Source organism: Epinephelus moara, chromosome 24 (genome assembly GCF_006386435.1).
Source record: "Epinephelus moara isolate mb chromosome 24, YSFRI_EMoa_1.0, whole genome shotgun sequence".
NCBI classification, from domain to species: Eukaryota; Metazoa; Chordata; class Actinopteri; order Perciformes; family Serranidae; genus Epinephelus; species Epinephelus moara.
This window is the reverse complement of record NC_065529.1, coordinates 22791280-22803604: the sequence shown is the minus strand read 5'-3', so window position 1 is coordinate 22803604 and position 12325 is coordinate 22791280. Positions and strand designations below refer to the sequence as shown.

The 12325-nt window shown below is 44.6% G+C and overlaps 1 protein-coding gene across 1 annotated transcript; it reads left to right on the top strand.

Moving 5' to 3' along the window:
- The first annotated feature begins 2289 nt into the window (after window positions 1-2289).
- On the top strand, window positions 2290-11370 carry gata2a (GATA binding protein 2a). Its single transcript, XM_050038587.1, has 6 exons — window positions 2290-2444; window positions 2693-3117; window positions 3857-4429; window positions 7229-7374; window positions 9626-9751; window positions 10429-11370. Exons 2-6 carry the CDS (start codon window positions 2889-2891, stop codon window positions 10726-10728), a joined length of 1374 nt encoding a protein of 457 aa, XP_049894544.1. The 5' UTR covers window positions 2290-2444; window positions 2693-2888; the 3' UTR covers window positions 10729-11370.
- The last annotated feature ends 955 nt before the right edge of the window (window positions 11371-12325 follow it).

Genomic DNA, 12325 nt, shown 5'->3' with positions numbered 1-12325 from the left:
CACCCCCCCCCCCCCCCACCACCACCAAACACACACACACATTCGCACAGTCACACACCTCCACTCTGGATAATGATGGATGACCGTGCCCAATGGGAACAAACAGGTAGATAAAGCCAATCCCATTTAATAACAGCATGGATCGGAATGATAATCTTGTTGTTCATTAGCCACTGTGGCTGCACAGCGATACAGTTGTTGCACACAGTTCTCACCCAGCGCAGGAGGTGTTGTGGGAGGGATAGTGTTCACCGGTCTAAGGATAGCATCCCTTGCTGAAACAATACTGCTGTGTCCTTGAGAAAGACAGCAACAGCAGCCCCCCCCCTACCCCCACCCACACCCCACCCTCTCCACTAACCCTCCGTCACCCTCTCCCATCTTTTGTTCCAGCACAGATACAAATGGGATTAATGAAGGTATAAATTACAGAGGGCTAAATCCTGCTGAGTAATCCATTTGGCAAACATGCAAACAACAATGGGCATGCTGCAGCAGCTAGCCTGAGCCTGACCCACTCTCCAAGGCCCAGTGGTGAGCACAGCCAGAACACAACACAGCAGCACGGGCTGACCACTGCAGGCTAGTGACATAGTGCTCAGAAAAAAATAACAAAACAGTTCTTTCACTACTAGCCTCAAAGACAAGAGCATCACTGGTCATCCATTCATGCTGGACCACAGTGAGTCACTGCCTCATGGTCAGCAATTATTCTGCAGCATAAAACAGCTTCTTTTTATTTGACATACAAACATTGCATCATTCATGATTGATCCATTGTGCCTTACAATATCTATAAAATGCCAGAGCACACTAAGGTGAGCATGTTCTCACTCCACCTGCCAACATCTCACTGGAATGTCAGATATTCAGGTAGCGGGCCCTCTGCTGCCCCACATGCACTAATTTGTTGATTTTAGGAGCTGACAAGCTCAAAGGGCTGAGCTCATCAACTCACTGCCCCTGGCAACCTGCCACTGATTTAATGACTGATGACTGACACACACACACACACACACACACACACACACACACACACACACACACACACACACACACACTTACAAAGCAGGTATAACATGAGATCAGAGCAGGATTGTCGCCCTAATGACCTGCACTGTGGATACCGTGTCATTACAGTTTATGAGGGGTCTTTTACCTGGAGAATTTCGTCCAAGTATCACAAGCTTCACGTGACTCACCCCGCAACCTCCGCCTCTGTGATTCTGTGACGTCAGCTCCAGGCGTCAGCGTGGCGGCCAGTATGGGTGCCTCCAATTATTCCCCGTCAATCACACACACACACACACACACACACACACAACAATGCACGCAGGCCTAAATATCTTAAAGGGCACTGTCATGGATTTGCGCGCATGGACTAATCATTTTACGCACGAATTTGCAATTAGATGAGCGTAGAAAAATATTTTTTGCTCATTGTTTTAGCCTATTTTTCTATTTAAGGGCAGCAAATAATAGAAATGAGAACAATTTAAAATTGTTTGGAGCTCTGATTACTGTTTTGATTTGTATTGTGTGTTCTGAATTAGGGCGTTAGGAGACACTACGATGGTCACCAACTGGTTTACATAGGTGAGGCCTCTGCGCCCATCCTTGGTGCCAGCAAGTGAGAAAGAGGCGCCATTCGTATGCAAACTGTGTTTGATTGCCCTGTCCCCGAGACAAAACCACTGTTTTCACAAGAGGAATGCTCTGCTACTAATTAAAGACAATTAGGCGCTCCCAACAATGGGGCCAATTTCGGGGTCATAAATCGACTCCGCCTCTGTTGGTTTTAGAGGTGCTGAAAACGCTGTTTATTTACACAACAGCAGTATGCGAAAAACAACACTTACAATTATTCTTATTAATGTGGAGCTCAATCAGCAGCTCCAGTTGTTAGAATTAAAAACACTCTGCAGGTGAGTGCGAAATTCCAGCATCACTCACAGGTCTAGAAAATGTAATTCATATTGTAAAAATATTTTGCAGATAGGTTCATAGAGGTGAAGGCACTTACAATGCATTACGCTTTCTAAAGCATTATTATAGTGAGCCATATTGTGCAGACTGAATTTCCCTTCATGTTAGACGTCTGTCTTTAGGCTTATAACTGCCGCTAAAAAAGCAGATTATCAGGGGCCGATTGCTCATTCAGTGTGAGCTTCGTGAGAGAGAAAGACCCCCGAGAAATTACACTGCTGATTGATAAGTCTTTTAGTTTTTCGGTGCAGGGAAATGGAAATTGAAAGAAGGAGAGCAGGGATGCAGCGAGCCAATTGTGGCAGGGCTGGCTGTGAGTGGCTCAGACAGAGGCCACGCCCCGCGTGGCTTGATATGTACTGGCGCCAGCCGCATCAGTCTGCGCCTGAGCACTGCATGGATCAAGAGGTTTTCACATCCAAGCTGTGTTTGTCGTCAGCTGATCGAAATTGCAACAGGTATCCAAAGGAAACATTTTTTTGTATTTATTTTTGTCTTTATACGGACACGGGATGCATTGCTTCGACACAGAGACAGCTGCGCACTACTTTGTTATCAGCCTTTAATCATTAGGACGTGAAGTTTATTTCACGTGTCAACTGATATGATTAGATAAAAATATGAAAGACGCTTCTTCGTGCATGGAAGGAGGGCTGGAGCGGCCGCCGTGTTTATAAATTAACATTTTGTTTTCGTCTCATTGCAGGTATAACTGAGGAGAAAGAAGACCGGGTTATTTAAGGATTCTATTTCTGAAGTATATAAACACAGCCGAGACTTTCACGGCTCAGGAACTATATTATAAGGAGGAATTTAACTCTCACTTGGAGGTAAACATAGCCTAAAAGTAGCCCGACACACAAAGAGACGCCTTCAGAGGAAAGGAGACGGTCAGCTCAGCCATGGAGGTCGCAGCGGCCGATCAGTCTCGGTGGATGGCGCACCATCACGCAGTGCTGAACGGCCAGCACCCGGACTCTCACCACCACAGTCTGAGCCACAACTACATGGAGCCCATGGCGCCTTTACTGCCCCAGGACGAGGTTGACATGTTTCTGAACCACTTGGACTCTCAAGGGAACCCTTACTACACCAACTCCCGGGCAAGGGTCGCATACAGCCAAGCACACGGTAAGATGAGTTTACAGTGCAGTGTGATGGGAAATGAAGATCGTGTTTGAAAAGAAAAAGTTTTTGTATAATTCATCAACAACCAAACATAGCTTTTTAAATATAAGATTTATGTGTGTGTGTTAATATTTTTGCCTGTAGAATATGTCTATTAAATTAATGCACAAACTATAAGCTCATGCAGCAGCTCATGCAGTGTGTTGTAATTTGCTTAGAAAGTCCATCTTGACTTCTGGGCCAGTTCACCAACATAAAAGGAATTTCCAGCAAATGACATGGAGAGGAAAGGGAAGTATGTCATTTAACCCCTCTGTGTTGGGGCAGGGGCTTCTGGAGGGAGAGAGAGAGGCACTTCCCGGATATAAAATAAAAACCGCAAATTTACTAATAACAATCTTTAGTCCGAGAGCTGCAGCCGATGAAAAGATACTGCCCTGACGAGGAGCTACTTTTAGTCTGATTTCTGTAGATAATAGGTCTTTATTATCTCTATCTTAAGCAGACAACATGTGTGAGGCTACTGTCATTTGACGGGAAATATTTCTGGATATTTAATTGTGAGGGAGAAAAAAATCTTATTTCTAATTAATATTTATCTACATCTGGACCTAAATGTCGGACTCGAGTAATTCAGCAGGTAAGATAAAGGTCTTTTTGTTTTGCAAACTGGAGGCAGTACGGGTGTGTCAAAGAGGGAATAGAATAAAACATTTATTAAATAGGCTGTTTTGGATTTCAGCTCGCCTCACTGGGAACCAGGTTTGCCGACCACACCTCATCCACAGCCCCGGTATTCCCTGGCTGGACCCTGGGAAGGCAGCCCTGTCCGCGTCCCACCACCATAACGCATGGGCAGTCAGCCACTTCAGCAAACCCGGCCTGCACCCCACCAGCTCCGGCTACCCCTGCAGCAGCAGCACCGGCACGGCACCGGTGTCGTCGCTCACTCCGGCGTCCCACTCCAGCCCGCACCTCTACAGCTTCCCCCCTACCCCTCCGAAAGACGTGTCCCCGGACCCCGGACCCACATCCCCGTCCTCCTCGTCCCTCCTGGTCGAGGTGGAGTCGATCAAGTACCAGGTGCAGCTGTCGGACGGCATGAAAAAGGAGAGCTGTAGTCCGCTCCGCAGCGGTCTGTCCTCGATGAACGGCCAGGCCCCGGCCACGCATCACCCTATCCCGACCTACCCGGCCTACCCTCTCCACACACCCCACGAGTACAGCGGCAGTCTCTTCCACCCCGGCAGCCTGCTCGGCGGGTCCTCCTCCAGCTTTACGCCCAAATGCAAGAGCAAGGCCAGGTCGAGCTCAGGTGAGCCTCACGTGTGTTTTTCTTTCACATCAGATGGCAGATCAAACTGATAAGGCCTAATGAAATGGCTATGGTTTATTCAGCTGAGCGGTGAAGCGTTGCGCACTAGAATTTACCCAATCAATCAGCAGCAGATAAATGTTTGTCACCTTGTAATAATATTATCATACCCTGCTAGTGTCACACATTTCGTTTATATACCTGTACGGACACTATATTTACGTGTTTAATTTATTTACTATCAGCTGTGTTTTGCACTAATTTAACTGTTTAAATACTGAAGCCACTTTTATAAGCTCGACTTGTTGCTCCAGTGCGCCATTTACGCACAGAGCGATCATTTCCATATCGGACCCTTGTCCCTCTCAGAACCTGTCCTGACAAGTCTTATCTCTGTCCCATCGCACTCAGCACCATTTGTAAGCTGCGTCCACTTAAAAGGCTTCACTTTAGTGAGGGATCAGCTCTAGATGAAACTCATCAGACTAATCGGGGTCAACTATTCACCGCATGCTCAGCGAGGGCCATTATGTGCGTGATTAAATGTTTCTGGGGTGATTTTAAAAAGAAAATTAGAGAAATAAGGGATTGGAGCTAATTAAAATAATCAGTTATTCAGAAATCATAAATATTAATTTGTGGTGCTTTGGTAAAAAACTAAACCTAATGATTATAGTTCGAGCAGACACATTAACACATTTTTTTAAACATCTTTTTCCACATCGACTTCTTCTATCAGTTACACGTCTAAGCTCAGGCCGTCATGGCTTCTTCGTCGTGCCACAGACTTGTTTTCTTTTAAATGTGGCCTTTATTGCACTTAAAAATGAAGGAGTCACGACGCCCTGGCTCCTGCCATATCCTGTATACCTCCAAGTGAACAAATCACGACCTCCACCCCGCCCACAGCTCTCCACAGTACTAACAAAGCACAGGCGACAGAGTCCTGCTGTTTGTGTTTTTAAGCATGGCCTTGGCCCAGTGCACTGACATCAAGCCCAACCAAGTCCATAGCAGATCTGCCTCTATAGAGTAGGTGGAAGTGTATTTAATAACTCAAACTTTTAAGTTTCTTGTGTGTATAATTGCAAAGTTTGGAGCCCAGGGCATTAAATAATCCCGATTACAACGAAAAAAAAGTTTATATTTTACAAAAAATAAATAAAAGTTGGTGGTGGGGTTGTTTATAATAAAACACAGTTTATTGTGGGACTGTCTGGGTAAGCACCTGATTCAACAGACTGCATGTGCTGGGAGTAATATTTAGGGGAATATTTAGACTTTGGGTCTGACATTAATGTGCAGACATTTTAAAAACAACTGGTAATGGGTCTGTAATTTCCCTACATTGTTCCAGCTGTTGTGCTTTGAAATAATGCTCACACACACACACACACACACACACACACACACACACACACACACACAAAAAGACACCGTGGACTGTTGACATGTTGCTCCAAATGTAGCTGTGCAATTATCAATATTGTCATCCATTGTGTGCACACTTTTTAATACACTTGGGGAAGGCTCGCTGACTGATAATCTGAGTGAATGTGAGCTGATGCAGCAGAGAAATGTTATACTGTGACATTTAAAAGAAGCTGGCCAGACTGTGCCTGAATCAGTAACACAAACATATCAGGCACGGCATTAAAAAGGCTCTTATCTATCAAAGTCGATGTCCTGTGCCAGTAATGGTGATTGATTGTTGTACAAAATGCCACAATGACATTTCAGCTGTCAGCACATATACCTTACAGTAGTGTGGCTTCCTGTTGAACTAGCCTCAAGCAGAACTCCTCCTCCTCCTCACTACCCAGACCTTTTCAGATGAAGCTTCTCATTTTCTTTCTTATTTCAACACTAAACATTGCACAAGATGTAAATACATCAGTCATTGCTGATGAATATTTCAAGTGTTAATGAGCCCGCTTTAATGTGGCTGCTGGACCTGCGAAACACTTAAGAGGAAGAGAAGGGAGGTACAAAAAAAGCGGCGAGATGCATTTCAAAAGGAACATAGCTTTTTTGCTCAGGTCAGATTCCATTGTAGAGCGAGGGTGGGACTGTGGGTGTCGCTGGCATTATAACAGGAATAATGAGATGATGCTCTAGGGAGAGAGGGATACTTGAATTAAATGAATCGGTCGGTTTAGCAACAGGCTGTTTGAAGTCAGTCAAACCTGAATGGGTGAGGAGAGCATGTGGGAATAACTAAAAAAGCAGGTTTTTATGTAAAAGAGCACGAGGATGCACAGGAAGTCTTGCTCAGGTTCAGCCACTGTTTAAGATTAATAAAAGCGTCATGTTGGTAACGCCATTTCTGGATTATTAATTGCAGCCAACTGGCTACAAGCTTTTCATCAAAGTCTGCAACGCTGTCCGCCAAATTTAATACCATCACCACACACTTATGTTTCCTCTCATGGGTGCCCACTGAGCTGATGAATAATGTAGTCCTAATTTGATGGTGTGTCTCATTCTTCTTGTTGGACACCTCTGGACATGTTCTGGCTGTCTCTGGCCTCCCCACTCTGGATCGGTTTACATAGAGGTGTCTGTGTCCATGACAGCCGTGCACACTTGGTACACCTGCACTCTGATATGGACATTGTCACCATCATGAGACAGATTTTGACTTCATATTACAGAGCCATCTGAGGTCGCACATCACCTCATCACGTCAGTTGGCCTGATCGTGCAGCCGGGCAGCTGCTAGGTGTTGCTTCTGACAGAGGGTGAATTTTTTAATTATATAAATTTTCTTCTTCTCTCCTCCTCTTGAACTATATGCAGAGGGCCGTGAATGTGTAAACTGCGGTGCCACCTCCACCCCTCTGTGGCGAAGGGATGGTACCGGCCACTACCTGTGCAACGCCTGCGGACTGTACCACAAGATGAACGGCCAGAACCGACCACTTATCAAGCCCAAACGTAGACTGGTGAGTCCTGCTTCTCACTGAGTTGCTTTGCTCTGAGAGAGGGCACCCAAATATGAGCACAAAGCAGATGCCTGCAGCACAATTCCAGGAAAGTTATATTTTCCCTATGATCTTCCTGGAATTGTTTGTCCCTCTCACCCCCCGATGATCCGCCTTCATGGCCTGTTACAATACTGCTACTATTGCCATTGTTCCTGCTATCATTATTGCTGGTACTTCTGATACTGTTACTGATACCACTGCCCATGCTGCTTTAGTTAACACCATGCTTGAGTAAATGAAAAGCAGCATGGACACATAACATTCTTGTAGTGGACGTACCACTGCACAGACACTTCTGGCATTAACCCCACTCGAGCTGGACACATTTCTCTGCACCATAATTAATTGATTTCACGGCTTTTAAAACAATTTATTAAAGCATATATATTTTATCTTCTTAAAATCTGGTTATCTAAGTAGTCTCAAACAAAAGCAATTTAATTATATATATATTTATCTTCTTATTATTTTTATTATTATTACATTTAATTTTAACTTATTTAATTATTCTAGTAACTCTTGAATTCTTTATTTTTCAGCTAAAATATATATTTTTAATTTTTCTTTATGTACTTAAGTGGTTGCTTTGTCAACAAACAAACAAATCCAGTTGTTGTCTTCAAATTCAGAAATACTGGCAGCCACACATAATTAAACATTTGTAAGAATTAAAACAATTAATTAATTATTTTTTAAAAATTGGTTAGTAGCTATTAAGATAAGCATGTCACTTTTAACTTAATGGATTAACTTATTATGAAATGAAATAAATAAACAAACTGCAACATAGTCACAATTAAAAACAATAATTGTAGTAATGCTAATAAAAATAATTATATGGGTAAGTTATTAAGAACATTTCTGGCTTTCACACCAGAAATAAGTGATTAAAAGTTGCTGGTGTAACCTTTAACTTTAATAAAAAAAAAATTATAATAAAAAAGAGATGACTGTGAATGCTCTGGATCTAATTTGACTTGCCAATACATGTGCAGCTTTTAAAAGGAGTTTCTTAATCTCATCATAATATATTTATCGATATAATATTTTCTCGTGTTGTCCCATGACCAGCTCCACGTCGTTCCTGCTCGTGAAAAGTCCATTACTTTTTCCACTGGCTCGGCCCATGTGGCTGTAGCTTTTGCATTTTCAGCTCAAGTGTTTTTCAGAGTTGTGTTCAAAGGGGCATCCAGTTGTTTCCTATCCGGATATCTGCCCGGCCCAGATAAGGAAGTCAGGCTCCCGGCTGTTTCCGCCTTCAACCAGCGCGCTGCATTCTCTATGGCCAGACTGACATATACTGTAAAGAGATTATCACAACACTGGAGGAGCCGCTTATGTGTGAAGAGACAGACCGTGAGGGGCGGGGATTGGAAAATAAATGGATTTATGTTCTTCTCTTGTTTGCCATTCTCGGTGGGCAGTGATACAGTCTAAACGCGCAGCTTGTTTTTTATTTTAAATACATAGCTTATAGTTCATGTCGCACAAAAAGAGCAGGCTTGTTGTTGCTCTCCAGGTCAATAGCAACGAGTCCACCTGAAATTAATTAACAGAAGAACCTGGATGCTGCCTGCCTGCAAAGCAAAGAGCCGCAGGGTTCTTGCATGTAAAGCTAATGTTTCTTATTATGTGTGAAGAATTGATCCGCAATGGACGCAGGAGCGCACTGCCAGGCAGGACACCGGGTCTTACACGACTTGTTTCCCTGGATCAGGATAAATAGAGAGGTTTACACAAGGCCTTCATTATGACCCGTTAATACCAGCATTATTTAGTTTTAATTCATTAAATATGATGGGGTTAATTTGCGACAGGCATAAACAGAATTCTTCTCCAGCTCATAAAAAAATATCCAAGCATCTTAATGCACAAATAAATGTGATCATGGTGTAGCGGCTTTGCATACGTGCAATTGATTTAACAGAGGAGTTAAGTTTTTTTTTGGTTTAGCGGTGTCACGCAAACCGCACAGAAACCCACGTTCCGCCGTTAATTTAAGAAAAACTGTCTCTTAATGACTTGGTGCTGAGGCAGAAAACACAAACGCATTGCACGCAATATCAGTGATATTGCTTTAACAGCAAAAACATTAACTCATTAGCCTATAGGTGTCTAAAGAGCCGTGATATTAACTGTTATGTGCCTCCACCAGCCTGCAGTTGTGAATGGGTCATTATTTATGATGTATTTTCTCTGCTTCCTCCAGTCCGCTGCGAGACGTGCAGGCACCTGCTGTGCAAACTGCCAGACCACCACTACCACCCTGTGGAGGCGCAACGGGAACGGAGACCCGGTGTGTAACGCCTGCGGCCTTTACTTTAAACTGCACAATGTAAGTAGCCTGAAAAACAACCGCTGCACACAAGTGCGGGGTTTTGGGGGGGGGGGGGGGGAGTTGGAGGGGAGGAAGAGGGATACTGGTCGTTAACTGGTCAAGTGGGCGGACAGCTCGTATCGATTTAGGAGCAGAGAAAGTGTGAGAGTGTCGAGGCAAAGCCTGCTCACCCTGTCGAGCAGAACCCACCAGTCGTCTTTTTTTATTAATCCATCGTTGTTTCAATGGGGGGCGTTACTCCCCGGAGAGGCTGCAGGGTGGGACTGTCATTCAGTGTAACGGCGTCGGTTACACTGATGAGGATTTGTCTGAGGCTGCTCCTTTCAGCTCCAGCCAGGCCCTCATCCCCATGTATTCATATTGACCACAACTGTTCTGTTTGGTTTGAAATTGGACAAAAGCTCCACAACGCCCCCATGACTATAATGCAGCTATATATGCAAAACAGCTGCTCCTTATTAATAGCTGGTGTAACTCAAAATAATGGGCAACCATGAAACCAATGCATGTAAACCCTAATTGCCGATGCAATATGTGACATATTCCTGGTGACATTTTGAAATTACGAGCCAGAGCCAACAGCAAAATAAACCTCAGCAGCCATAATGTACTATTCACACTGTCAGTGAGGCTTTTGTCTGGCGTGCCTTGAGCTAATGTGCTGATCTCCACAGGTCAACAGACCCCTGACCATGAAGAAAGAAGGCATCCAGACACGCAACCGCAAGATGTCCAGCAAGTCCAAGAAGAACAAGCGAGCAGGGGACGGCTTCGATGAGCTATCCAAGTGCATGCAGGACAAGGCCTCTCCTTTCGGCGGTGCACATGGCCTCACCAGCCACATGACCCATATGGGTCACCTGCCCCCCTTCAGCCACTCGGGACACATGCTGCCTACTCCCACGCCCATTCACCCTTCATTCGGTCACCCCCACCACTCCAATCGCTCGCCGGTCTGGGCTGAGCCTCACTGAGGCCCCTCCACACCCAGAACTCCTCCGCCTGTAGGAGCCACCACATCGCCATTAACACTAAATGGCCTCCCCATCACGTCGAAAGCTTGTTGCGTCATGTACAGTGGTTGGAGGGGAGAGACTTTCAGTTGGACTTAATGACTGAAGGTCGCGTCATGCCTGACCTCACTGATGGGACGCTGCGGAGCAGGACTTGAGCGGACTCTGTGAAGAGCTAATAAGACGAGGGGTTTCTTAGTCCCTAGGTGACCTGAGGCTTGCAGGAACGGAGTGAATGGAGACGCTTGTCATTCTTTTTGCTTATTTTTACTAAGTCACTTTGGTACCCACCTCTCCTTGACCCTGTAACAGGAGACTCATGAGAGGTCTTAAAAAGAACCGCTGTTTTCACCTCACGACCATCTCATTATATACTGAGATACGTGCACCCTGTCCATCCCCAGGCTGTCGTTCACAACTGCTGTGGACAGACAGACAAACTCTCCCGTGCTGGAGGTCCTAAGCCTGGCTGACAGCTGCAGCACCTCTGTTAAGAAGCAGTCAGACGACAGACACCACAAACCAGTGCTCGCCTCACATGCTGGATTGTACACCACCACGACGCTCACCACCTGTTTTTAATAATGGACTTTTATGGAAAAATACACAGTAAATAGAGTGTTTATAAATGCTTAATTGCTATTATTGTTGTTATATTTGATGTTATAATTATTGCTACGATAATTTATTTTCCCTCTTTAAGCTTTTGTTAAAGACACATGGAAACTGTTATGATTTTAATTTCATGGTTATTACGTAAAGAAAAACACTGACCTATCTTAGATGAAAAGTCCCTGAGCTGTACGTTTTTATCATTTTTCCATCTCACAAAAGTAAAGGAAATAAAGGAAAACAAAGTTTAATACTAAAGTCCGATCTGTTGCTGCCTCGTGAGTTTAGTCTGTCTCTCTCTGTCATTGTTACAAACACACCAACATCCAGCATAAGACTAAACTTTCTTTTTAATGAAGAGTGCTTGATTATTAAAATCATAAGTGATATCAGATGCATCAAGGGAAGCTCTGTGATCCCTTAAGCGTGGTAATGCTTTGGTCAGGCTCCTCCTCTATCTGTGATGGCGTGTTGTTAAAAAGAGAAGGCCTCTTTGTGGAGCTGAGGCCCCGGGCTGGACCATTGTACCCAGACAGCAGACTCCGGCGAAGGGCTCCAGAGTCACACACAGTCATACATATGCACGTACCCACATGCTCATGCACACACACACACACACACACACACACACACACACACACACACACACACACTCTAGAAGAAAAAAGCAAACACAAACCCCAATTTTTTAACAAGCAGATATTTTTATAAGTTTGAATGTGACAAATACTGAGTCATGAGTGCAGTTCAGTGGGAGAGTTCTCGCTCCCTGTGTCTGCTGGAGTAGCCCTCTCTCTTGGCTGCAGTGATTGGAGTGAGAGGAAGGACAGCGGGTCTTTAGTGGGAGAGAGAGGAGGAAGGAAAGGCAATCAGGCGACCTGAGCAAACACGTGGGGGTCTGCTCAGTCCCTTCGCACACAGATGTGCACGCAGCTGAGGCTGCCAG